At 40.5% G+C, this 27,285-nt stretch overlaps 1 protein-coding gene across 1 annotated transcript in view; it reads right to left on the bottom strand.

Moving 5' to 3' along the window:
• Nucleotides 1-27,285, bottom strand: part of CFAP61 (cilia and flagella associated protein 61) — a 428,437-nt gene that overhangs the window by 289,876 nt on the left and 111,276 nt on the right. The window contains exon 9 of the mRNA XM_054574135.1: nucleotides 774-871. Within this exon, the coding sequence (XP_054430110.1) occupies nucleotides 774-871 (98 nt within the window). The remainder of the gene's footprint in view (nucleotides 1-773; nucleotides 872-27,285) is intronic.

The raw sequence follows: 27,285 nt of genomic DNA, 5'->3' as shown, positions 1-27,285 counted from the left end.
CTGCTCCCCTTGCTCGGCTGAGGAATGGGTTCTTGGCCCAGCTGGATGGAAAAGTCAGGGGCACCAGAAGCTGACGGAGCTGTGTAATGAAATGTGCCTTGGGAGTCTGGCTACACACAGTGCCGATGAAGGGCCAGGCTGACAATGTTAGGCCAGAGGTGAGCCCACTGACTGGTCCCCTTTGGCGTAGGTCCCTTTCTTTAGGCAAGGATGGCAGAAGCAACACAAGCAGAATACTATCAGTGTTACCCTCACAGCAGAAGAAGGAGGGGCTCCTGCTGAGGCCAGGCCAGGACAATGGAGCCAAGAGCTCTGCAGGGAGCTGTGGAGGACACCTCTCTAGTTTTATAGGGTCCAATTGGGTAGGAAGGAAAGTGCCACCTTGTTTGAGTATATGGATAGTGTGTAAGTCTCTTAAGAGAGTCTGAACTTTTTAACTGGCTTTAAGTGAGCATCTCTGTCCACCTGAGCCTCCTGAAATCAGGGAATGGGTGAAAAGGAAGGTAGAGAAGGGATGCCATTCTATTATGAGCTGTATTCCTAAAGATAGCAATGAGGCTCTAACACGTGTACTACAAACACACAGCCTCTTGTTTTCTCTGGGCTCACTGTCTCCCCAACCTTAGTGCCCCCAGTACTAGTTGAGCCTTTTTCGAATCAGACATTAGAACTTCTCAGATAACCCGAGCACCAGGACCACCCTCAAACCTGACCGCACAAGCAGTCCCTTGGACCACCCCATGCCCCAGGCATGGGTGAATGATCTCTGTTACCTGGATACTTTCCCGTTCCTTGCCCTCTGGAGTGACAGGTTCTTGTGGCTCCTTGACTATTTCCTGGGAATCCTGGCTGCTACTCTTGAGCTCAGCACCTTTGAGAGAAACAGAGTGGCATAAGGGCAGAAAACAGATGATAAATATCTGCAGAACCACAGAAAATTGGAAACAGCATAGTAATGTGTTTCTAAATTGGTCAAAAGAATTACACTGCAGAGGGTAGCACCATGAGGTGGGAAAGATAGGGTCTTCACAGCCCACCCCAATTCTCACCTCTCCATGTCCTCAGCCACATGATGGAGATAAAATGATGCCAGCAATGGGCCTGGGCCTGGCCTGGCAACCAGGAGGCTCTAGACCTCCGACAGTTGCTATGTGATCCTTTCATAGAAGCCCCCTTTGAAGTTTACACACAGCTGATTATCAGCTTCTTGGATGGCAGGCTTTGAAATGATTTTATGATAGAATGTGGAAATGACCACAATTAGCTATATTTGAATGTCAAAGATTAGCATAAGGGCTACTTTCCCTTTGAAAAGATTGTGAACATGCAGTCTGACAGTGGCCACTCTCCACTTTTCTGCTCTCTAAGCAAAAAGAACTGGAACTGAGCATTATTGGTTTAATATGCTCTAGAAAGCCAGTAATCAGGATAGTGTTCATGTATTTAACCTTCACTGAAAATAACAGTAGAAAAACGTTTTTCCAATTTTGTCTAAAAAGCTCTCCCCCCACCTTCTGCTTTCTTTCTTCTTTCTTTCTGTGGGTCTTCCTGCTTTTCTTCCTGTCAGACTCTCTTCCTATTGGTCTCTCTTCCTTTCTCCTTCTCTCTTCCTTCTCCCTCCCTCTCTCTCTGTCTTCAACTCTCTCTCCACTCGTTTTTTCTCTTCCCTTTTACCCCCCTATCTCCCTACTCCAGGTCTCTGCTCTGGCTCACCCTGTGTCTGCTCTGCTAGGGATTCTCAGCCATGACATCAGCCTTCAGCCTTTGGGCCTTAGCTCAGAGCAGCCCTAGGACACTCTGTCAAGGGACTGTCCCTCCCTGGAGTGCTGCCACAGATGCAGAAGAGACCCTGGCCCTGCTGGAGGCTCCAGAGTTGTTGCTGCCATCATGGGCCTGCTGCTCTGTCTTCTTCTTTCTAATTTTTCCAATAGCCACCTTAGATGCTGCAGGGCCAGAGGCAGCCTAGATCTTCTCTGCTTCCTCCTCTCCCACTGTTTTCTACTAGCACCAGCTGTGGCAACTGCCCCTGCACATGCCTCTCAACTCCAAGTCCCCAGATTACTCATACCCTATACCTGCTTCTAGCAAAGATGTAGGTGAATGAAAAAGAATGAAGTTCTAAGAGAAAAATCAGATGCCCAGGGAAGTGTGAGGGGCGCATAAGAGGAGATATATCATACTACACGTACAATGAGACAGAACTGCACCCAAACATTACAAGTAGCTTTTTGGTGGGGGAGAAACATGAGGGAGGAGTGAAGGACTTAGAAAAACCTCTTCTGAAGAAATACTTTGTCAGAGGGGAAGGCATTGGGGACTGGGTGAAAAGGGTTAAGGGATTAAAGAAAGAAAAAATAAGACTCATGGTCACAGACAGCAGAATGGTGATCATCGGAGGGAAGGCAAGGATAGAAAGAGGTAGAAGAGGGTAAAGGGAGGATAAATTGTGACAGAAGGAAACTTGACTTGGGGTGTTAAACACATAATACAATATACAGATGATGCATGTAGAATTCTATATCTGAAACCTATATAATTTTGTTAACTGTAACCCCAATAAATTCAATAAAAAATTAAAAATCAGGACGACTTCAGAAAAGATATAGACAGCAATACACTGATAGTAGGGCATTTTAACATCCCATTGTCAAAAAAGGACAGATCTTCCAAACAAAACATCAACAAGGATATTGTGGAACTGAATGACCCACTGAATCGAATGGACTTAACTGACATATATATAGAACCTTACAGCCCAAAGAAGCAAAATACACATACTTTTCAAATGCGCATGGTAGTTTTTCAAAGATAGGCCACATGACAGGACTCAAACAAGCCTCGGCAAATTGAGGAAAATTGAAATAATATCAAGCTTTTTCTCAGACCACAAGGGCTTGAAGCTGGAAATCAACCTCAAAGAGAAACTTCAAAAACTTGCAAACTCATAGAGACTGAACTGTAGATGATTAAACAATGAATGGGTCAATAATGAGATAAGAGAAGAAATCAAAAAGTTTCTGGAAACAAATGTAAATGAACCTACAACAGTCCAAAACCTGAATGGTCTAAATGGGCAACTGATATTTGACAAAGGGGGCAGAAGCATAAAACGGAGCAATAATAGCCTCTTCAAGAAATGCTGTTGGGAGAGCTGGACAGCTACATGCAAAAAATTGAAACTGGATCATCAGCTGACACCATACACAAAAATAAACTCAAGAGGGATAAAAGACTTAAATATAAGTCACAACACCATAAAAGTCCTAGAGGAGAACATTGGCAGGAAACTCTCAGATATCCCATGCCGCAATTTTTTCACCGATATGTCTCCTAAAGCAAGGGATATAAAGGAAGAATAAACAAGAGGGACCTCATCAAAATAAGAAGCTTCTGCACGGCGAAAGAAAACATCAGCAAAATGAAAAGGGAGCCACCCGTATGGGGAAATATATTTGCTAATGATATATCAGATAGAGGTTTGATCTCCAAAATATATAAAGAACTCACTCGACTCCACTCCAAGAAGACAAATGATCCAATCAACAAATGGGCAAAGGATCTGGGCAGATGCTTTTCCAAGGAGGAGATACAGAGGGCCCAGAGAAGTTCAGCATCACTAGCCATCAGAGAAATACAGATCAAAACCACAATGAGATATCACCTCACATGGGTAAGAATAGCCATCATAAACAGATCAGCAAACAACAGGCGCTGGCGAGGCTGTGGAGAAAAGGGTACCCTAGTGCACTGTTAGTGGGAATGCAGACTGGTGCAGCCATTGTGCAAAGCAGTGTGGAATTCCCTCAAAAAGCTGAAAATGGAACTGCCTTTTGATCCAGTGATTCCCCTGCTGGGACTATACCCTGAGAATCCCAAAATGCCAATTCAAAAGAACCTATGCACCCCAGTGTTCATAGCAGCACAATTTACAATAGCCAAGCGCTGTAAGCAACCTAAATGCCCATCACTAGATGAGTGGATCCAAAAATTATGGTACATTTACACAATGGAATACTACGCAGCAGAAAGAAAAAAAGAACTACTACACTTCGTGACAGCATGGATGGAACTAGAGAGCATTATGCTAAGCGAAATAAGCCTGGGGAGTAAAGACAAATACCATATGATCTCACTGATAAGTGGAACCTAACCAACAAAACAAAGATGCAAGGAAAATAAGACCAGCAACACTGAAAGGAATAGAAACCAACAGAGACCAGAGGGGAGTAGGGAGGGGTGGGGGGGGGGAAGGAAGGGAAGGGACAAGTCAAGGAACATACAGCAAGGATTCATGGACAAAACCAAAGTGGGGAAGGATTGAGAAAGGGAGTGGGAGGGAGCAGGGGAAAGTGGTGTGGGGAAGACAGAGACAAATATATTTGGAAAAATAAATAAATTAATTTAAAAATAAAATTAAAAAAATAGAAGATACTTTGTGGAAAATAAAATGTACCATGTCTCTAGTTTCTAAATATGTCCTGCTTCTCTCAAAACTTTCCAGATAGTCTACATGGGGTTTCTGGCATTCTCATGATGATAAGAGCAGCATGTTTTTTGGTTAAATTACTTTGTTTTTGAACTATAACATGCATATGGTAAAGTCTGAATTTATACATGTTTCTATTCCCATGTAACAACCAACCAAATGAAATCTAAAAGCATTCCTAGTACCCAGAAACTTCCTCTCTCATCCCCCTGCCCAACTAACACCTCTTAATGGTAGCCGTTCTTGTGACTTCTACTAACATTTATTTGTTTTGCTCAGCAGAAAACTTTCAAATTAAAAAAATATATATCAATAACTACTCTTAAGCTGCACTTTAGTTATTTTAAAGATAGTCTTTTTCTACTTTAAGTTTTAAATGTGAAGAGCTACAAAAAACAAAACTAAAAGAAAACTTGACCTTCACTGTATATATATTTCTTTAATAATTAGGATAAAATTACTAAGAAGTCAGAAATCTTAAACTATCGACAACTCAATCTAAAAAAACAAACTAAGCAAACAACCAGAACAGGAAGAGAATCATAGATATGGAGATCATTTGGAGAGTTATCAGCTGGGAGGGGGGAGGAGGAGAATGGAGGAAGAGGTACAGGGATTAAGAAGCATAATTATTAGGCACAAAATAAACAAGGGGGTGTTAAGAATAGTACATGAAATGGAGAAGCCAAAGAACGTATATGCATGACTCATGGACATAAACTAAGGGGGGGTGGGATTGTTGAAAGGAAGTGGGTTACTGGGCAGAAGGGGGCAAAGGGGGAAAATTGGGACAACTGTAATAGCATAATCAATAAAATATATTTTCAAAACAGACTGGATTAGATTTACAATGAACTAATAATACTGGTGCCTTCACTTCTTGACAATCTAATGCTCGTGAGACAATTACCAAACTACAACTACTGACTGTCTTGGCTAAACTGTCATGGGGTGTTACACTTTATTATTAAGCAGCTGCCATGCTCATCCCCAGAGGAGGCTGCATTTCAGAACTGGGAGAGGTGATGCTACATCTCTCTTTCCCACGTCTCTGAGGTTTTGTGAGGTTTACTTACTTAATTTCCACAATGTGCTCTGAGATCTTCACATGTGAGGTGCTATCCCAAGGAAAAGTCGAAGCAGTGATTTTACGTAACACAAAACCAAAATTATGATTGGTGCTGCAAATTTAATTTTTTTTATTATATATCATTTATATAGCTTAGAAGTGATGAACTAGTGCTTTATTCTAGTGAGAGTGAAGGCAAAATTTACTAGAACTTTTAAAGTGAGACTGCTTATCTGAAGTTGGTTTACTGCAAAGCTAATAAAACCAAAGGTTCAGTCACCTCCCTAGTATAGGCCCTATCCATGGCAAGCTACTACTGCATCCATAATTTTGCATTCTTTTTCTTAAAGAGGGCTGTTAAATTGTATAGGCATTAGATCCCAAAAGACCCGGGTCTGCCCTGATATTTACTAATAGGATTAATACATAGGGAAAGCCAAGTAAGACATTTTGAAGGCATTAGGAAAAAATATAGTATAAAATCTAGTTTTTCTTTTACATTTATTTTAGCTATCAATAAAAAAAATCCCAACAGGATTTTTGTAAAATGAAATTAACTGATTATGAAAGCATAAAAATAGAGGAACACATCGTAAAAAAAATTTTAAGAAATAAGAACAAAGAATGGGTCAGATTTCCTAATGAATACTAGACATTATAAAGCCATTTATTAAAAACAGTTTTACTGGAGTAGAAATAGAACAGTATGAAGTCCATAAAAATGCCATACAATTATGAAATGTTAAAGGTGGCACTTTGATTGCCACCTTTAGAAAGAATAAACTGCATAATCAACAGTGCTGAGTAACCATACTGGAAAATAATAATTTGAGCCCCCTATTTCATATAATACACAAAAGTATTTTGCTGATAAGTTAACAGCCTAAAATTTTTTTAAATAGTTTGAAATTACTAGAAAAAATATAGGAGAATATAATCTTGCTGGGTGGAAAAAACTTATTCCTTAAAAATACAAAAGGCAGAAGTCATAAAAGGAAAATAATAACCTATTTGACCACATCAAAATTTAAGTATTCTATCAAAAGTACCCTAAAAATGTTTTTTTAAAAAGTAGAGATACATGGAAAAAATTTGCAACACACACAATAGACCAACAATTGAATTCCAGTTAAAGAAAACCATCTCAATAGGCAAAGAACATGAATGGACAGGAAAGGTAAGTGATCAATCAACATATAGAAGTATTCAACCTCAATAATATTTGAAGAAATAAAATTGAAACAATAATATCTCCTGTCACATCTACCATATTGTCAAAAGTTAAAAATGCTGACAACACTAACAATTGAAGAATTAAGAAAAGGTTTGGAGGAAGTCTGCTGGTATGCCATGTTTGGTAGCAATGTCAGTATTTCCAAGCCCAGCAAGAACGAGTCTGTGAATACAGTTTGTGAAAACTCTTACAAGGGGCCCAAGGAGACATGCACAAGGATGTTTATTGCAGCATTGTTTGCAACAATAAAACTACAGAAAAAAAAACTTCAATGTTCATCTAAGGACAAATATGGCACATTCTGTACAGTGGCTACTACCCAGAAGGGAAAATAAGTGTCCTGGACATATCAACATTACTAAATCTCAAAGAGTCGAGTCAAGAAGGAAATTTCAAAACATCATATACTCAAAAGATTATATATATATATATATATATATATATATATATATATATTTTTTTTTTTTTTTAAACTGCCTCAAGCTTTGAAACTTATAGCTCAGTTGTTTGGCAGCATACCAAAAAGTGAAAGGCCACCTGTTCAATTCCCAGTCAAAGCACATGCCTGGGTTGTAGTTCAGTCCCTGATCGGAGTGCATACAAGAGAAAACTGACCAATGTTTCTCTTACATCATGTTTCTCTCCTTTTCTTTCTCCCTCCCTTCCCTTCTCTCTAAAAATAAATAATTTAATCTTTTTAAAAACTGCCATAAAGTGGTAGTGTCTTTTCTATGAATACCTGGATTTCATACAAAAGTAAAAATGAAGTCTGGAAGGATACATACTAAAGAATTAACAATGGTTATTCCTCGGGAGAAGAGTTCATCCAAAGGAACTATAACTACATTATACTAACTTTTTAAAGGAGGACAATTCCATATAGTACTAATGCAATTAAAGTTCAAAAAGAATGTCTGATTGTGACAGACTTCAAGATGGCAGAGGGGTGAGTGGAAGTCACACTGATCTCCCAGAACCGATCTGGAATTACAACTAAAATATGGAGAAATCACCTGTAACCAACAACTGAACAATAGTGAGAGATGAGCCTTATAACCTCAGGCAGAACAAGAATCATCTTTAGTGTAACCTACATGGTAAGGAGTGTGGTAGAGACTCAAGAAGGTGGGTGAGGCACCCATGGGCAGCAGTGCCAGAGGGATACTGAAATGGTCAGTTGGATCCCCCTGAGGAGAGTGGGTTCTAAACCATAAGTGGGGATTTCTAGCTTATGGCATCAAAGCCTAAAAAATACACACATAACAAAAAGTGGCAGGGTTGCTCTCTGCCAGAGTTGGTCGGTTGGAGGTATGAAGGCCTTCTAAAGGGCCAAGACATTAATTTTTACTTGCAGCAACTTACCTTGGTCTCAGGCAAAGGCTGGGGCAGAGTGGGCTAGAGACATCTGAGGACAGGATTTGGGGAGAGAACTGAGAGAGTAGCCAGTGGGATCCTGGTGCTGAGTTATCTCCCATGCAGCAGCAGCCATCTTGCTCAGGTAGACCACTCCCCTGAGTGGCAACAGTATGAGAAGACACAGTAACCCCACCCCCTCTGCCTCTGCCTCTCCCTGTGGTGTCTAAACCTGGCTGCTGAGTGCAGAGTGACTATATTAACAACTGAAGGAGACAGCCCAGGCGGCAGATTCCTGGAAGTCTTGAAGGGACTGTCTAAGGTCAGACAGGGTCAACAGCTGACATCATAAGAGTCAGATTCAGAAAGAAAAAACAGCGGTCTCCTACCATAAAAGATCACACCACAAAATCAGGAAATCAAGACAGGTCAACTTAAGAAGCAGAAGCCAAAAAGAAGAGTCTCACAAATAGTGAGAAGACAAAGAAACAGCACCCAGTAGAAGGGAAAGGGGGAATCCTCCAAAAGAGAACTAAATGAAATAGAGGTAAGTAAACTATCATATATTGAGTTCCAAACAACCGTTCTAAGAAAGCTCAATGAGCTCAGAGAGAATTACAAAAACCTACAGGAAATCTACAAGGAACTTACCACAAACAATACAACCATGAAAAACGACATAGAAAATATCAATAAGAGACAAAAGGAAGTGAAGAATACAATTTCTGAATTGAAGAACACAGTAGAAGGAATCAAAAGCAGGCTAGATGAAGCAGAATAATAAAAGAATCAGCGAGCTGGAGGATAAGTTAGAAAAAAACTCCCAGAAAGAGCAAGAAAATGAAAAAAAGACTCAAAAAGAATGAAGAAGTGTTTAGGGAAATGCAGGACAACCGGAAACAATAACAACAACAACATCATCATCATCATCATCATCGTCATCATCATCATCATCATATCCGTACAATAGGGATACCACAAAGAGAAGAAGAGCAGCAAGAGATAGAGAACCTGTTTGAAAAAGTAACCATGAAAAACTTCCCTAAGTGGAGGAGAGAAAAAGTCACACAAGTCCAGGAAGCACAGAGGGTCGCATTCAAGAGGAACCCAGTGAGGCCCACTCCAAGACACACCATCATTAAAATGCCAAATATCAAAGACGAACAGAGAATCCTAAAGGCAGTAAGGGAGAAACAGGTAGTAACATATAAGAGGGCCCTGATACAGCTAGCAGCTGACTTCTCAACAGAAACACTACAGGCCAGAAGAGAATGGCAAGAAATACTCCAAGTCCTGAAAAGCAAAGGCCTGCAACCAAGACTGCTCTACCCAGCAAGGCTCTCAATTAAAATTGAAGGTGAAATAAGGAGTTTCCCAGACAAAACAGGCTAGAAGTATATACCTCCACGAAACCAGAATTGCAAAATATGCTAAAGGGACTGCTTTGAGAAGGTGAAGAAAAAGAGTTTATGAATACCCACCCAGTTCCTTTCACAGTTACCAACACTTGATATTACCAATATTTTAATACGTATTAATCTGATTGTCACAATGATGTGTTTGTTACTTCATTATTTGTTGAAAGTAAACCTGTTTTTGTAGATTTCTTGCCTATTTCTATTATTTTAAAAAAGTTTTAAATTACTTTTTTGTATTCTTTATTCATTTTTCGATTAAATGTTTGTAGAATTTTTGCCATAAAAAAAGAAACAACTATTAACCCTTTTTTAGATGTGTTGCAATACTTTCCTATTCTATTACTTGTCCTTGAACTTTTTTTGTATATGTATTACTGTATAGTATTAAATGTTTAATATAGTCATATTGTCAATATTTTACTTTATAGCTTCTGGGTCTGAATATTTTACTTCAGGTCATTAAAAATATTAGCTCTATTTTCTTCTAAAACTCCTTATATTCTACATATTGATTTTTAACTCACCTGAATATTTCTTGTATAATGTGTGAAATAGGGCTCTATATTTGTTTTATTTCAGGTAGTAGTGGTCCATGAACCTTATTTTTTGAATAAACCTTATTTTCCCCATTGATTTGAAATACCAATTTAATCATATATTACATTGTTAGATATATGTTTGTTTCTAGAATGCTCATTTCATTAATTTACTTGCTTATTTCTCTGCTGCTCTCATAGTGTTTCAATTGCTGAGCCTTTACAATTGATTTAAATTTTTTAATATTTTATAATGGATTTTGACATTAAAAAAAGAGATCTTATTTGAAGAAATAATTACTGAAAACTACTCTGCTGTAAAAAAGCAGAAAATTTTATGCTCTGCCACAGCATGGATGGACTTGAAGAACATTGGACTGAGTGAAATAAGCCAGTCAACCAGTCAGAGAAAGACGAATACCACATAATTCACTCATATATGAAATCTAATGAACCAACTGAACTAACAAGCAAAATAGAGAGTCACAGGTACAGAGCAGGGTGACTGCTCTGGGGGGAAGGTTATGGGGTACAGCGGTTGAGCAAAAAGGAAAAAGGACTCATGGACTTGAACAACAGTGTGTTAACTGCTGGGTGGTGGTGGGGGTACAAGGGGGATAAGTGGTAATGGAAAAAAATACAATAAAAATTTTGATTAAGGAGAAAAAAAAAGAACGAACCTTTTGGCCAACCCCACCCCCCCAAAAAAAAAGTTTTCCACTTTTGCCCATTCTATTCACAGGCTCAGAAGGCCAGCTGAGTGGTTGTGCAAAATCTCTTTGCACAAAAAATATCTCCTCTACTTCCATTCAGTCATACATTCAAAAATGTAAAGAATACTTTAAACTTGGCTGGTAGGAACTTCATATGCATTAATTTATTTATTTCTACAATAAACTTGATATTAAAAAAAAGAATATGTGGTTGTAAAAGTAAATTTCTATGACTTATGGTCAAGATGGTGGCATAGGTAAACATGGCTCACCACCTCGCACAACTACATCAAAAATACAACTAAACTATGGAACAACCAGCATTCAGAACTGTCAGAAACTGAGCTGAATAGAAGCCCTACAACTACAGAATTAACAAAGAAACCACACTGAGACTGGTAGGAGGGGTGGAGGTGTGGAACAGGCCAGCCCCATACCCATGTGTGGGCGACAAAATTTGGGAGGGATATCTCAGGAGCGAAGGGTCCCAGGCCCACACCAGGTTCCCCAGCCCAGAGTTCCAGGGCCAGGACAATAAGTCTCTATAACTTCTGGGCCAAAAACCAGAAGGGGTTGAGACTGTGGAAGACAGAAACTGCTGGAATCCCAGGAAGTTCCAATTAAAGGGCCTGTGCACGGATTTATTCAGACTTACTCTCTCTGAGTTCTAGCATGGGGCAGCAGATTGAAAGGCATCAGAATCATACAGGGAGAAACTGAATTGTCTGGCATCCAGGTGAGAACTGGGGGATAGCTTGTTCCCAGACAAAAGTGCTGGCAGAGTCCATTTTTCCTTTTCTGAGTCATCCCCACACAAAGCCCCAGAGCCAGCAGGCAGGCACCAAATTTGAGATTCCATCAACTTGGCTCATGCTGTTTGCTCAACCCTGGTGATTCCCTGAGGCATTGCCCCACACAACTTTCTGGCCCACCCAACCTGTTTCCAGTGTCTTTTCCATACAAATGGGTTGTCCTGGCCCATGCTTAAGATTTCCCTAAATCATCTCAAACAAGTGGCATCTGGCTTCAGTGGACCCCATACCTCTCACTCTCTTGCCCCAGGCCTGGCACTAACAGCAGCCAGTCTTAGATCACAGTTTGGCCTCTCCAGGGCACCTCCAAGCCCAGCACAAGAAGCAGCCATATGCAGATCACTTTGTAGCTAATGCTGTGTGACCCTAGATAGAACACAGGTAGTGGATGATCTTGGACATGCCAACAGCAATCAAGGTTCAATTACAAGAGGCGGGTGTACACAGCCTACACAGTTGGGTGCACCTTGAGTACCCTGCTTGGGCAGTACGGAAGGCTGTGCCATTTGGATCCCACAGGACACCTACTACATTAGGCCATTCTATCAAGCCTGGGAAACATAGCAGCTCTACCTAATACATAGAAACAAGCACAGAGAGGCTGCCAAATAAGGAGACAAAGAAACACGGCCCAAATGAGAGAACAGAACAAAACTCCAGAAAAGGAGCTAAACAATATGGTTGAAAGCAATCTATCAGATGCAAAGTTCAAAATACTGATTATAAGGATGCTCAGGGAACTTAGTGAGAACCTCAGTAGCATAAAAAATAACCAGTCAGAAATAAAGGATACAGTAACTGGAATAAAGAACAATCTACCACAAATCAACAGTGGAGTGGATGAAATCAAGAATCAAATCAGTGATTTGGAGCATAAGGGGGCAAAAAACAACCAATCAGAACAGCAATAAAAAAAGAGAATCCAAAAAACAGGATAGTGTAAGGAGCCTCTAGGACAACTTCATGCATACCAATATTTTCATCATAGGGGTGCCAGAAGGAGAGAAAGAGCAAGAAATTGGAAACCTATTTGAAAAAATAATGAAAGAGAACTTTCCTAACTTATTGAAGGAAATATACATACAAGTCCAGGAAGCACAGAGTCCCAAATAAGATGGTCCCAAAGAGGCCCACACCACAACACATCATAATTAAAATGCTAAAGGTTAAAGATAAAGAGAGAACCTTAAAAGCAGCAAGAAAAAAGCAGGTAATTACCTACAAAGCAATTCCTATAAGACTGTCAGCTGATTTCTCAAAAGAAACTTTGCAGGCTAGAAGGGATTGACAAGAAATATTCAAAGATGAAAAGGAATGACCTACAACCAAGATTAATCTACCCAGCAAAGCTATCATTTAGAATCTAAGATCAGATAGAGTTCCCCAGACAAGAAAAAGCTAAAGTAGTTCATCACCACCAAACCTGTATTATATAAAATGTTAAAGGGTCTTGTTTAAGAAGAGGAAGATAAAAAATATGAATAATAAAATGGCAATAAATACATATCTATCAACAATTGAATCTAAAAAACAAAATAAACAAAAAAGTAGAACAGAAACAGAATCACAGATACAGAGAACATTTGATGGTTTTCAGATGGAAGAGGGGACAGGAAGATGGGTGAAAAAGGTAAAGGGATTAAGAAATACAAAGTGGTAGTTACAGAATAGTCTTGGGCATGTAAAGGACAGCACAGAGAACAGAATAGCTAAAGAACATATATGTAGGACCTGTGGACATGGACAATGGTGTAGGGATTGCCTGAGGGAGTTGGGGAGCTGGGTGGAGGGGGACAAAAAAGGTAAAATTGGGACAACTCTAATAAGCATAAACAATAAAGTATAATTAAAAAATATAAAAGTAAATGCCTATTTTCAAAATATTACCAAATAGTCATTTTTGTTTAGTGTTTTAATACTATGGATGATTTCAGAAAATACTAACAAGTGAATTTAAGTCACTCAGTTTTAAGATGAGGAAAGAGAAAAGATTTGAAGTTTGTATTAAATCATTTTTTCAGCCAAAGTACAGTGGAGATCAATGAGTTGTAGGCACTCAATTGGGTACCAGAAGTAAATAATGAATATTATGCAGTCCTACCTACTTTAAAGGGCTCGCAGTGATTAGGGTATGCAGGCACACACAATACGCACACATATATACAGACACACGCCTAACTATCACACTGAATATTCATTTATTTATTCATTCATTCATTTAAAAATGTGTATTTCATACCAACTCTGTTAGATAACAACATTCTAGGCATTAGGGATTCAGCAATGAGAAAGACTAACACAGCTGAAGCAAGTTAGTAAGTAAATGAGAAAATACTAAGTTATGAGAGATGGCATGTAGAAAATACGACCTTGGGAGCTACTTTAGGATGAGTAGTCAGAGAAATTCTTCAAGACACTTAAGCTGAGACCTAAAGGATAAGTGGTAGCCTCTAGACAGTAAACGAGAATGGAAACAATGAACACAACTCATCAGGGAGTTCTGTTGAAGAGTGAAGGTATCCTTATTTCTTAACAAGTTTTCCTTCCTCGCTTAGCCTCTGGCCCTTTGGTCTTCTTCCTAATTGTGTGAGTTTCCTGTGGCTTCTGTAACAAAGTACCAAGCACTTGGTGGCAAAAAATGAGGGTCATGGGGAGGGAAGGAAAAGAGAAGGGAATGGAAGGGAAGGGAAGGGAAGGAAAGGGAAGGGAAGGGAAGAGTAAAGAAAAATGAAATGAAATACATTTTCTCACAGCTCTGGAATATGGAAGTCCAAAATCAGCATCTGGGCAGAAATCAAGGGGTCAGCAGGGCCATGCTCCAGGCTCTGTGAAAAAAATCAGTTCCTGCCTCTTCAAGCTTACATGGTGGTTTATAGTGGCTGCTAGTAATCCTTGCCATGTGGCCACATCACTCCAGTCTCTGCCTCTGTGGTCACATGGCAGTTCTCCTCTTCTGTATTATCTCCCTCTATCTCTCTCTTATAAGACTACATGATGGCATTTCAGACCCCTTAGATAATCTAGGATAATCTCTTCATCTCAAGATCCTTAATCACGCCTACAAAGACCCTTTTTCTAAAACTAGGGAAACATTTATAGCTTTCAAGGATTAGGAAGTGGACATCTTTTGGTAGGTCATGTTTCAGTCTACTTCAATAGGCACCTGTTGCTGACTGAGCACTGCGTACTCAAGTGCTTATTAGAAACGGCAAGTTCAATTCGTCCAAATCAGAAATCGTAGCATCTCCATTAAATAATTAATTCACTCTTATTATTCCCATCTCGCAAAATGCATCCACTATCCAACCAGTTTCTGAGGACATCCTGGATATTTCCTCTTTCTACAACCTTCCTTTTTCCTCATGTGCAGTGAAACATCAAGTTTCATTAATTCTCCAAAATATCTCCCAGATTCATCCATAATCACTGCTCTGATTCAGTCCCTCTTTATCTTTTTCCTGGATACTCTAATGGCCCTGGAAAATCATCCTACGGTTTGGAAGTTGACCATGTGTCCCTTATGTTGTGATTAAATACAATCTAAACTCTTTAGTAAGGTATGCAAGACCTTGATTTCCTTACTTCAACTGCTTGTTCTGCTTCATCTCCTGTCACTCCTTCACTTCATCCTCCAGCAATACTGAAATTAAACTTTTCCCTAACAAACCATGATGTCTAATATCTCCTTACTTTGTACATTTTGTTCCTTCTGTGAAGAAAATCTTTCTGCTTACTCACCTAGAAAGCTCAAATGTGTCTGTGAAGTTTTGACTCAAAAGTTTCTTTTCTATGAAATCTATGCTGATGCTCTCAAAATGGCTTTGATTTTGTTTTGCTATGGACCCACCACAATTTTTTATCCTTCAAAATAATTCTCTTATTGTAAATCCATTTATCTTGCATTTTTATTCTGCCATTGGACACTACTAGACTCACCATGTACTAGACTAGGCTCCTAAAACTATGGGAGGTACTTACCATTTGCTGATTGACAAAATTAAAAGCAAAAGTTTGATAAGAGTCCACAACAGTGCAAAGAAAAATGCTACACATGCTGCATGAAAGGACAAAGGGCTTTGTTCATATTTTTCAAGGAAACTTCTCCCATCTGGAGTGCAGTGCAGACTCCAAGCCATACAGTATGATGAACTTGAGTTTAATGCACAGGTAATTACCAGATCTTGAGATGAGACTATAGGTTTTAGCATCTTCAAGGATAAATTTAGAGTTTGTGTCTCCTATGACAGGAGAAAGAAGGCCATGACAAAAATCAAGAGCATTATTCTTTTCTTTTTGAGCATGAGTTGCAATGATGACGTGGGTTATTCGTCCTCCCTGTATTTAGGCTCTTGTCCATATAGCATCTTCTCACACTGATCCTGAGCTCTGCCATGTGACGTGCTTTGGATTAGTGACATGTTATTTCAAAGTCTAGACCTCAAGAGGCCTGTGTGTTTCCATTCAGTCTCTTACACATCTGCTATCACAATGAGAACATGCCCAATCGAGTCTGCTAAAGGAAAGAAGCACATGAAGCAGAGCCAAGGCCATCCTAGTCAGCCAATATGCAACCAACCCAAATACCTATGAGAAGACCCAGCCAAGATTGGCAGAACTGTGCAGCTAACCCCAGCTGCATGTGCAAAACATGCTTATTATGGTATGTCACTGTGGTTTATAGTTGTTTGTTAGGAACATTATTGAGGCAATGAATTATTGATTATGTAGTCATAAAATATAATAGAATTGATTAAATCCTAAAGCTAGTTCTTTGAAAATACTAATTAAGTTGACTCTGATGAGACTGAAAAAAAAGACACAATTAAATAACACAAGGAATGACAGGTCCAGCCAAGATGGAGGCATAGGTAGGTACACTTCAATTCCTCACACAACCAAAAGGATAACAACCAATTTAAAAACAAAAAACAGAGGAAAAGATGGCGGAGGAGTGAAAGGGAGTCACACTGACCTCCTCCCAAAACCAAACTGGAATTGCAACTAAATAATGGAGTAATCACCTGGAAAGCAGTGGAGCGATAGTGGAAGAGGAGCCTTGGAGCCGTGGACAGTGGATTCGACTCTCACACATCCCAACGGGTGAGAATTGCGGTGGAGGCTCGAGAGGGTGGACTGGGTGCGCACGGGCACTGGCACCAGAGGGACATTGAAACAGCCAGTTAGCGTCCCCCCGAGAGGAAAAGATGGCGGAGGAGTGAAAGGGAGTCACACTGACCTCCTCCCAAAACCAAACTGGAATTGCAACTAAATAATGGAGTAATCACCTGGAAAGCAGTGGAGCGATAGTGGAAGAGGAGCCTTGGAGCCGTGGACAGTGGATTCGACTCTCACACATCCCAACGGGTGAGAATTGCGGTGGAGGCTCGAGAGGGTGGACTGGGTGCGCACGGGCACTGGCACCAGAGGGACATTGAAACAGCCAGTTAGGGGTCTGAATCATAAACAGGAACCCCTAAACTACAGCAGCTAAAGCCGAGAAAATACAGACAAAACGCAACCCCAAAAAGCTTAGGGGCGCTCTCTGCCAGAGACAGGTGGCGGGGGATGCAAAAAGACATTTAAAGGGCAAACGCAAAAGTTGCAGCGGCAGCCACCCTCCTTGATCGCTGGGTACAGGCGGCAGCAGGGTGGGCTGGTGTCTGGGAAAAGACTGGTGAGGAAAACTTTGTGAAGAGAACTGAGACTGCTGCCGGTGGAGCCCGGGTGATAACGCACTTCCCACTCTCCAGCTACCATCTCGCTCAGGCATAAGGGAATCAATTAACCTGCCTTTTGTGCGCTCTGCACACAGCTTGTACGCCTGTGAGCTACGGGGCTGAGTGCAGACTGGCTGGGAGAGCCTTGAGGAGAGACTGGAGACGGAGGCATTGGGGAAACAACGGGAGGAGGAACCGGGGAGTCCCGACTCCCTCCCCCTTCGGTAGTCTCCGTTGTGGGCTGGAAATGCGCGACCCCAAAGAGGCAGAAGTGGGGCGCGCATGAACCAGACTGCCTGCGATTGAAACGCAGTCCGCACAGGGGTTGGATCCTCGGCCGAAGGGGTCACAGAACTGCCCAGAGGCCCCTGAGGGGAGACTAGAAACGGAGGCATTGGGGAAAGAACGGGAGGAGGAACCGGGGAGTCCCTACTCCTTCTCCTTGCAGAAGTCTCCATTGTGCGGGAAGAGGCCACACCCCCAAAGAGCCAAAAGCCGAAAAGCAAACATAGAAACCCCCAAAACACCCAGAGCAGGCGCGCACACTTGCGCCGAGTGACTGGTGAGGGTTGGCGAGCGTGTGTGTGACCCACGCGGGCTGGCGAACGCTTGGACCTACCGGCAAGGCCTCACACAGACTGGCACCCATACGGCCTGCGAGGGAGTGCACAGAGGGGCAAGGGCAGGCGTAAATTAACCTACCCGCCGCGATTGCGGAGCAGCCCACAAAATAAGTAGAGCTGCCCAGAGTCCCTGGAGGAGAGACCAGAAACAGGATTAACCGGAGAGTCCTAGAGCTGATTTCCTCCCATTTCCGTAGTCCCCATTTGGCAAGGGCAAGCAACGCACCCAAAGAGCCAAAAGCGGGGAAAACACACAATAGAAGACCCTAAACTGACCAGTGCCGCGAAGCTCGCGTGCCAGGGAGGCCAGAAGAGCACGGGAGGTCGCGAATAAGCCCCCTGGTCTGGGGCAAACACATGCGAGCCCAGGCAGGTGGGGGACCCTGCCGCGCTGGGAACGCGCTCAAGGAGCTCTCATGAGAGCGCAGAGAGATCCCAAAAAATAGCCCAGCCCTGACCGAAGGGGTCACAGAGCTGCTCCAAGCAGGAGTCAGACACAGGCATTAGACTCCTGAAAGGCTCAAACAAACAACCCAAGGCCCTATACGGTCAACAACTGACATCATCAGAGGCAAGCCCAGAAAGAAAAGTAAAGGACAAAAATACTTAACAGACTCTCACAAAAATGGGAAGAAAAAGAAGTTCCCCTCAAATGAGTGGAAAAGGGGACTCCCCACAGAGAGAGCTCAATGAAATAGAGGCAAGGGAACTATCAGATATGGAATTTAAAACAATGGTTCTAAGGAAGCTCAATGACCTCAGCCAGCTCAAAGATAACTATGAGAAACTGCAGAGAAACTATCAGGATCTTACAGCAAACTACATCAGCCTGGAAAAGGACATAGAAACTATCAAGAAGACACAAGAGGATATGAAGAATACCATTTCTGAATTGAAGAACACAGTAGAAGGAATCCAAAGCAGGCTGGATGAAGCTGAGGATCGAATCAGTGAGATGGAGGACAAGGTAGAAAAAAGCTCCGAGAAAGAACAAGAAATGGAAAAACGGCTCAAAAAGAATGAAGAGGCATTTAGGGAAATGCAGGACAACCTGAAACGCAATAATATCCGTATAATAGGGATACCAGAAGGAGAAGAAGAGGAGCAAGGAATAGAGAACCTCCTCGAAAAAGTAATGATGGAAAATTTCCCTAATTTTAGGAGAGAAAGGCTCTCATGGATCCAGGGGGCACAGAGGACCCCACTCAAGAAGGACCCAAGGAGGTCCACTCCAAGACACATCATCATTAAAATGGCAACTATCAAAGACAAAGAATCCTCAAGGAAGCAAGGGAGAGGTAGAAAGTAACATACAAGGGGGCCCCAATACACTTAGGAGCTGACTTCTCAACAGAAACACTACAAGCCAGAAGGGAATGGCAACAAATATTCGAAGCCATGAAAAGCAAGGGCCTACAGCCAAGGCTGCTCTACCCAGCTAGGCTCTCCATTAAAATAGAAGGAGAAATACGCAGTTTCCCAGACAAAAGAAAGCTAAAAGAATACATCTCTACCAAACCAGCACTCCAAGATATGCTAAGGGGACTGGTTTAAGCAGATGAAGGAAAAGAATGAGACAGAGAGGAACACAAGTACAAAGAGAAAAGATGAGTAAGTTTCTATCAGTAATATCTCTCAATGTGAATGGACTAAATGCCCCAATCAAAAGACACAGGGTAGCTGAATGGATAAGAAAACATGACCCACACATATGCTGCCTACAAGAGACCCACCTCAGAGAAAAAGACCTACACAGATTGAAAGTAAAGGGATGGAAAACAATATTCCAAGCAAATGGACATGAGAAAAAGGCCGGCGTTGCCATACTTGTATCAGACAAAGTAGATTTCAAAGCAAAGGCCATAAAGAGAGACCCAGAGGGGCACTTTATCATACTTAAAGGAAGAATCTATCAAGAAGACATCAACATTGTAAACTTATATGCTCCCAATAGAGGAGCCCCCAAGTTTATAAGGAAATTGTTGGATGACTTCAAAAAAGATATAGATAGCAACACACTGATAGTAGGGAATTTCAACACCCCACTGTCAAAAATGGACAGATCTTCCAAACAAAACATTAATAAACATATCGTGGCGCTGAATGAAACACTGAATCAAAGAGACTTAACTGACATATATAGAATCTTACATCCCAAAGAAGAAAAATACACATTCTTTTCAAATGCTCATGGCAGTTTTTCAAAGATAGACCACATGATAGGACACAAAGCAAGCCTCAGTAAATTCAGGAAAATTGAAATAATACCAAACTTTTCTCAGACCACAAGGCCTTGAAACTCGAAATCAAACTCAAAGAGAAACTTCAAAAACTTGGAAACTCATGGAGACTGAACAGTACACTATTAAACAATGAATGGGTCAATAATGAGATAAGAGAAGAAATCAAAAAATTTCTGGAAACAAATGAAAATGAACAGACAACTGTCCAAAACCTATGGGACACAGCAAAGGCGGTCCTGAGAGGGAAGTTCATAGCAATACAGGCTTACCTTAAAAAGATAGAAACATTTCAAATAAAAGACCTAACACTACAACTTGAAGAACTGGAGAAAAAACAACAAATAAATCCCAGAGCAAGTAGAAGGAAGGAAATAGTCAAGATTAGAGCAGAACTGAATGACATAGAGACAAAAAGAACAATTCAGAGGATCAACCAATCCAGAAGCTGGTTCTTTGAAAAGATTCATAAAGTGGACAAACCTTTAAGCAGACTCATCAAGAAAAAAAGGGAGAGGACCCAAATTAATAATATCCGAAATGAAAGAGGAGAAATAACAACTGATACCACAGAAATACAAATGATCATCAGAAACTATTATGAACAATTATATGCCAAGAAATTTGAAAATCTTGATGAAATGGACAAATTTTTAGAAAAGTATCATCTTCCAACACTGAAGGAGGAAGAAACAGAAAGCTTGAACAGACCGATAACAGCTGGGGAAATTGAAGCAGTAATCAAGAAACTCCCAGCACACAAAAGCCCAGGGCCAGACGGTTTCCCAGGAGAATTTTACAAAACATTTAAGGAAGAGCTAACCCCTGTCCTTCTCAGACTATTCCAAAAAAAATCCAAGAGGAGGGAAGACTGCCAGACTCCTTCTATGAGGCCAGCATCACCCTGATCCCAAAACCAGATAAAGACCCTACGAAGAAAGAAAACTACAGGCCAATTTCGCTGATGAACATAGATGCTAAAATCCTCAACAAAATATTGGCAAACCGCATCCAGCAATACATTCAAAAGATTATCCATCACGATCAAGTGGGATTCATCCCAGGGATGCAGGGATGGTTCAATATACGCAAATCAGTAAACGTGATACACCACATAAATCAAAGAAAAGACAAAAACCACATGATCATCTCGATAGATGCAGAAAAAGCATTTGACAAGGTACAGCACCCATTTATGATCAAAACACTCAGCAAAATGGGAATCAATGGGGCATTCCTCAACGTAATAAAGGCCATATATCAAAAACCTACAGCCAATATCATACTCAACGGGCAAAAACTGAAAGCTTTCCCACTAAGATCGGGAACACGACAAGGATGTCCGCTCTCACCGCTTCTTTTCAACATCGTATTGGAAGTCCTAGCCGCAGCGGTCAGACAAGAGAAAGAGATAAAAGGCATCCAAATAGGAAAGGAGGAAGTAAAGCTATCATTGTTTGCAGATGACATGATAGTGTACATAGAGAACCCTGTAGACTCTACCAAAAAACTACTCAACCTAATAAGTGAATTTGGCAAAACAGCAGGATACAAAGTCAACATTCAGAAATCAAAGGCGTTTTTGTACACCAGCAATGCAATAGAAGAAGAAGAAATCAGGAAAAATATACCATTCGATATAGCACGAAAAAAGATAAAGTACCTAGGGATAAATTTAACCAAAGACACAAAAGACCTGTATGCAGAAAACTATGCAACATTGAAGAAAGAAATTAAGGAAGACACAAATAAATGGAAGCATATACCGTGCTTATGGATTGGAAGAATTAATATCATCAAAATGTCCATACTACCCAAAGCAATTTATAGATTCAACGCAATCCCTATTAAGATACCAATGACGTATTTCACAGACATAGAACAGACATTTCAAAAATTTATATGGAACCATAAACGACCCCGAATAGCCGCAGCAATTTTGAGAAAGAAACACAAAGTAGGAGGGATCACAATACCAGACATCAAACTCTACTACAAAGCCACCATACTCAAAACAATCTGGTACTGGCACAAGAACAGACCCATAGACCAGTGGAACAGAATAGAAAGCCCAGAAATAAGCCCAGGTCTCTATGGACATCTAATATTCGACAAAGGGGGCAGAAGCATAAAATGGGGCAATAACAGCCTCTTCAACAAATGGTGTTGGGAGAGCTGGATGGCTACATGCAAAAAATTGAAATTGGATCATCAGCTGACACCATACACAAAAATAAACTCAAGATGGATAAAAAACTTAAATATAAGTCACAACACCATCAAAGTCCTAGAGGAGAACATTGGCAGGAAACTCTCAGATATCCCATGCAGCAATTTTTTCACTGATATGTCTCCTAAAGCAAGGGACATAAAGGAAAGAATAAACAAGTGGGACCTCATCAAAATAAGAAGCTTCTGCATGGCTAAAGAAAACATCAGCAAAATGAAAGGGGAGCCAACCATTTGGGAAAATATATTTGCTAATGATACATCAGATAGAGGTTTGATCTCCAAGATATACAAAGAACTCACTCGACTTTACTCCAAGAAGACAAATGATCCAATCAAAAAATGGGCAAAGGACCTGGGCAGATGCTTTTCTAAGGAGGAGATACAGAGGGCCCAGAGGCAATTGAAACGATGCTCTGCATCACTAGCCATCAGAGAAATGCAGATCAAAACCACCATGAGGTACCACCTCACACCGGTCAGAATGGCCATCATAAACAGATCAACAAACAACAGGTGCTGGCGAGGCTGTGGAGAAAAGGGAACTCTAGTCCACTGTTGGTGGGAATGCAGACTGGTGCAGCCACTATGGAAAGCAGTGTGGAATTTCCTCAGAAAGCTGAAAATGGAACTTTCTTTTGATCCAGCGATTCCCCTGCTGGGACTATACCCTGAGAACACCAAAACACCAATACAAAAGAACCTATGCACCCCAATGTTCATAGCAGCACAATTTACAATAGCCAAGTGTTGGAAGCAACCTAAATGCCCTTCAGTAGATGACTGGATCAAAAAATTATGGTACATATACACAATGGAATACTACGCAGCAGAAAGAAAAAAAGAATTACTAAACTTTGCGACAGCATGGATGGAACTGGAGAGCATCATGCTAAGCGAAATAAGCCAGGGGGCGAAAGACAAATACCATATGATCTCACCTATAAGCGGAACCTAACCAACAATGCAAAGAAGCAAGGAAAATATGACTAGCAACACTGAAAGGAAAAGAAATCAACAGAGACAAGAGGGAAGGGGGGGGCAGGGAAAGGGAAGGGAAGGGGAAAGTCAAGGAACATATAGCAAGGACTCATGGACAAAACCAAAGGGGAAGAGCTGAGGGAGGGAAGGTGGGAGGGGGCAAGGGAAAGAGGTGGGGGGAAGGCAGAGACAAATGTATTTAAAAAGTAAATAAATTAATTAAAAAAAAAAAAAAACAACCAGAACTGCCAGAAAAATCAAACTCTGTGGAAGTCAGACAACCAAGGACTTAAGGAAGAAACATTCATCCAGACTGGTAGGAGAGGTGGAGATAGGCATACAGAGCAGGGAGGAGGTGGAACAAGGCAGCAGCTGGCAGCCAGATAGGAGACCCCTGGCTAACGGGTGTGCAGAGTGGTCTAGAGGCACTTGAGAAGAGAATGAAGATGGAGGCTTTGGGGGAGAGAATGGAGAGAGTAGCTGGTGGGATCTGAGTGCTGACTTCTCCCTCCTTCAGCAGCAGCCATCTGGCTCAGGCAGACCACTGCCCTGAGTGGCAGCAGCGTGAGAGGACCCAATAACCCCACCCCCAGCAGGAACTATGCCACTCCCTGTGGTGTCAAAGCCTGGTGCAGAGTGACTAGATTAACAACTGAAGGAGACAGCCACAGACAGTAGATTTTTAGAAGTCTTGAACAGACTGCCTAAGTTCAGACAGGGTCAACAGCTGACATCATAAGAGGCAGATCCAGAAAGAAAAAAGAGCAGTTCCCAAATAAGAAAGAAAATAGAAGTTCCCACCACAAAGTCAGGAAATCAAGACAGATCAGTTTAAGAAGCAGAAGCAAAAAAGAAGAGTCTCACAAATAATGGGAAGACAAAGAAACACCCCTCAGTCAAAGCAAAAGAAGGAATGCCCAGAAAGAGAACTAAATGAAATAGAGGCAAATCAACTATCAGATATTGAGTCCCAAACAATGGTTCTAAGGAAGCTCAATGAGCTCAGTGAACTCAGAGAGAATTACAAAAACCTACAGGGAAACTACAAGGAACTTACTGCAAACAATACAACCATGAAAAACGACATAGAAACTATCAATAAGAGATAAGAGGAAATGAAGAATACAATTTCTGAATTGAAGAGCATAGTAGAAGGAATCCAAAGCAGTCTAGATGAAGCAGAGTAATGAATCAGTGAGCTGGAGGATGAGGTAGAAAGAAAATCTCCCAGAAAGAGCAAGAAAATGAAAAAAGACTCAAAAAGAATGAAGAGGTATTTAGGGAAATGCAGGACAACCAGAAACATAATAATTATAATAATAATAATATCTGTATAATAGGGATACCAGAAAGAGAAGAATAGCAGCAAGAGATAGAGAACCTGTTTGAAAAAGTAACGATGGAAAACTTCCCTAACTGGAGGAGAGAAAAAGTCACACAAGTCCAGGAAGCACAGAGGGTCGCATTCAAGAGGAACCCAGTGAGGCCCACTCCAAGACACATCATCATTAAAATGCCAAATATCAAAGACAAACAGAGAATCCTAAAATCAGCAAAGGAGAAATAGGTAGTAATATACAAGTAACATACCTGAAACTAACAGTATATGGACTGTAATTGAAAAATGAAAAGTTAAATACTTTGAAAAAAAGAGAGATTAAAGACTTAAATTTAAGACCTAAAACTATAAAATCCTAGGGAAAAAAACCATTGGCAGTTAAAATCTTTGACATTGGTGTTTGTTAGAAATATACTTTTGGATAGATCTTCTCAGGTAAGAGCAAGAAAATAAAACATAAACAAATGAGACTACATTAAACCAAAAAGCTTTTGCACAGTGAAGGAAATTATCAACAAAACAAAAAGGCAACATAATGAATGGGAGAGGATATTTGCAAATGATACATCTGATAAGAGGCTGATACCCAAAATATATGAAGATCTTATAAAACTCATCTTAAAAAATAATAATCTCATTAAAAAATGGGCAGAAGACCGCAATAGGCCTTTCTCCAAAGAAGACATACAGATGGTGACCAGACACATGAAAAGATGCTCAACGCTGCTAATCATCAGGGAAATGCAAGTAAAAACTAAAATGAGATATCATCTCACACCTTTAAGTATGGCTGTCACAAAAAAGAAAAGAAAGATGTATTGGTGAAGATGCTGAAGGGAGCAAAATCCTTCCACCCTGAAGCTGCCTTTGGGTATATTAATTTTAAGCTGTTTACTAAGAAACAAAGGACTCAGAATCCTTAACCCCCTTGTTTCAGGAAGGAGATCTTAGCATGCTGCCTGAGTCTAATTTAAATTAAGTACGGTAAATAGAGTGCTTCAGGTGGATGGCTGTTAGCTGCATACCCCCTGCATCCCATTGTTTCAGAGTCCCCTAGCAAGGATTTTCCTGCCAAGTACGTTAGCTCTTCTTCCTGTAAATCACTTGTTCTCACTTCTGAAATCTAATCCCCATTCTCTCCTTTATCCTTTGTCAAAAATGTTTTATATACCCAATGTTGTCTCACTGTCTTTGGAATTTTCTTGGATTTATCATGTATATGTGAATTCCCCATGCATGTGTATTAAATTTTTCTTTTCTCCTGTAAATCTGTCTCTGTTAATTTGGTTATTAGCCCAGCCAGAAGAACTCAGAAAGTGGGAGGTAAAGTATTAATGTTTTTTAGTCCCCACAATGTGAATAAAAGGAAATACCTGCACACTGTTGGTGGGATTGTAAATAGGTGCAGCCACTGTGGAAATCAATGTGGGAAGCTTCTGCAAAAAACGTTTAAAATAGAACTACCATACAATTCAGCATTCTTAGTTTTGGCCATTTATCAGAAGGAAAACACACACACACACACACACACACACACACACACACACACACACACACACACACCCCCCCCCCCCATCTGCCCAGAAGAGGTCTAGTCATTGTTAATATAATGAGAAAAGTTTGCACAACATCAATGTAACCTGGCAGCCAAGGAGAGTGGACTGGATGCATATATGAACAATGATGACTTCACTGTACTAGTCAGTGAGGGCAGTAGATGTCGTTGACTGAGCATGTGTACTACATGACCGTCGCATTCAAAATGACTGAGTGAGTAGAGCAACAAATCTGCATCAAATTTTGCATTAAGCTTGTATGTCAACTGTACATTATTTAAAAAGAGCTTTATATTCCAGAATTAAAAAAAAATAAGATAAACCACTATCAAGACCATTTGAGAGAAAGAAGAGAAACAATCAAGGTCAGGGATTTTGAAAAAGGAAGCATTACTACAGAGCTTATGAACATTAAAAGTATAAGAGAAAATGAAGAACAGCTTCAACTTTATCCTAATACATTTGTAAATGTAAAGGAAATGTACAAAATCTTATGAACAATTACACACTACCTAACAATTTTTAAAAATATAAAACTGCAATTAAAAACCTTCCCCCAAAAAGTTCATCAGATTCAGATAGCTTGCCTGGAAAATTTTACAAAATATTTAAAAAATTAGTATTTCTAGCCTTGCATAATTGTCCAAAAAAAATTATCAAGCCAGTATAACTTTCATTTCCAATGTCTGGGAAGGGCATTTTAAGAAGTGAAAATGACAGACCAATTGTACTCATAAACATAGCTGCAAAAATCCTCATCAAGAGATTAGCAAAAACAATCAAGCACTGCATAAAAGGAAAATAATCTTTACCATTAATAAAATAGTTATTCAAAAATCAGAAAATCAATATAATTCACCTCATTAACAGAATGGACATGGATCTTTTGATCATCTCAGTAAATACAGAGGAAAGACATTTTATAAAACTCAGTTCACTTAATAGCCACCATTCCTTACAAATCTCTTAGTAAACCAGA

This window comes from Pteronotus mesoamericanus, unplaced genomic scaffold (assembly GCF_021234165.1).
Source record: "Pteronotus mesoamericanus isolate MK-2021 breed Mesoamerican mustached bat unplaced genomic scaffold, CSHL_Meso_final contig_25, whole genome shotgun sequence".
Taxonomy (NCBI): Eukaryota; Metazoa; Chordata; class Mammalia; order Chiroptera; family Mormoopidae; genus Pteronotus; species Pteronotus mesoamericanus.
This window is presented reverse-complemented; position numbering and strand designations above follow the sequence as displayed.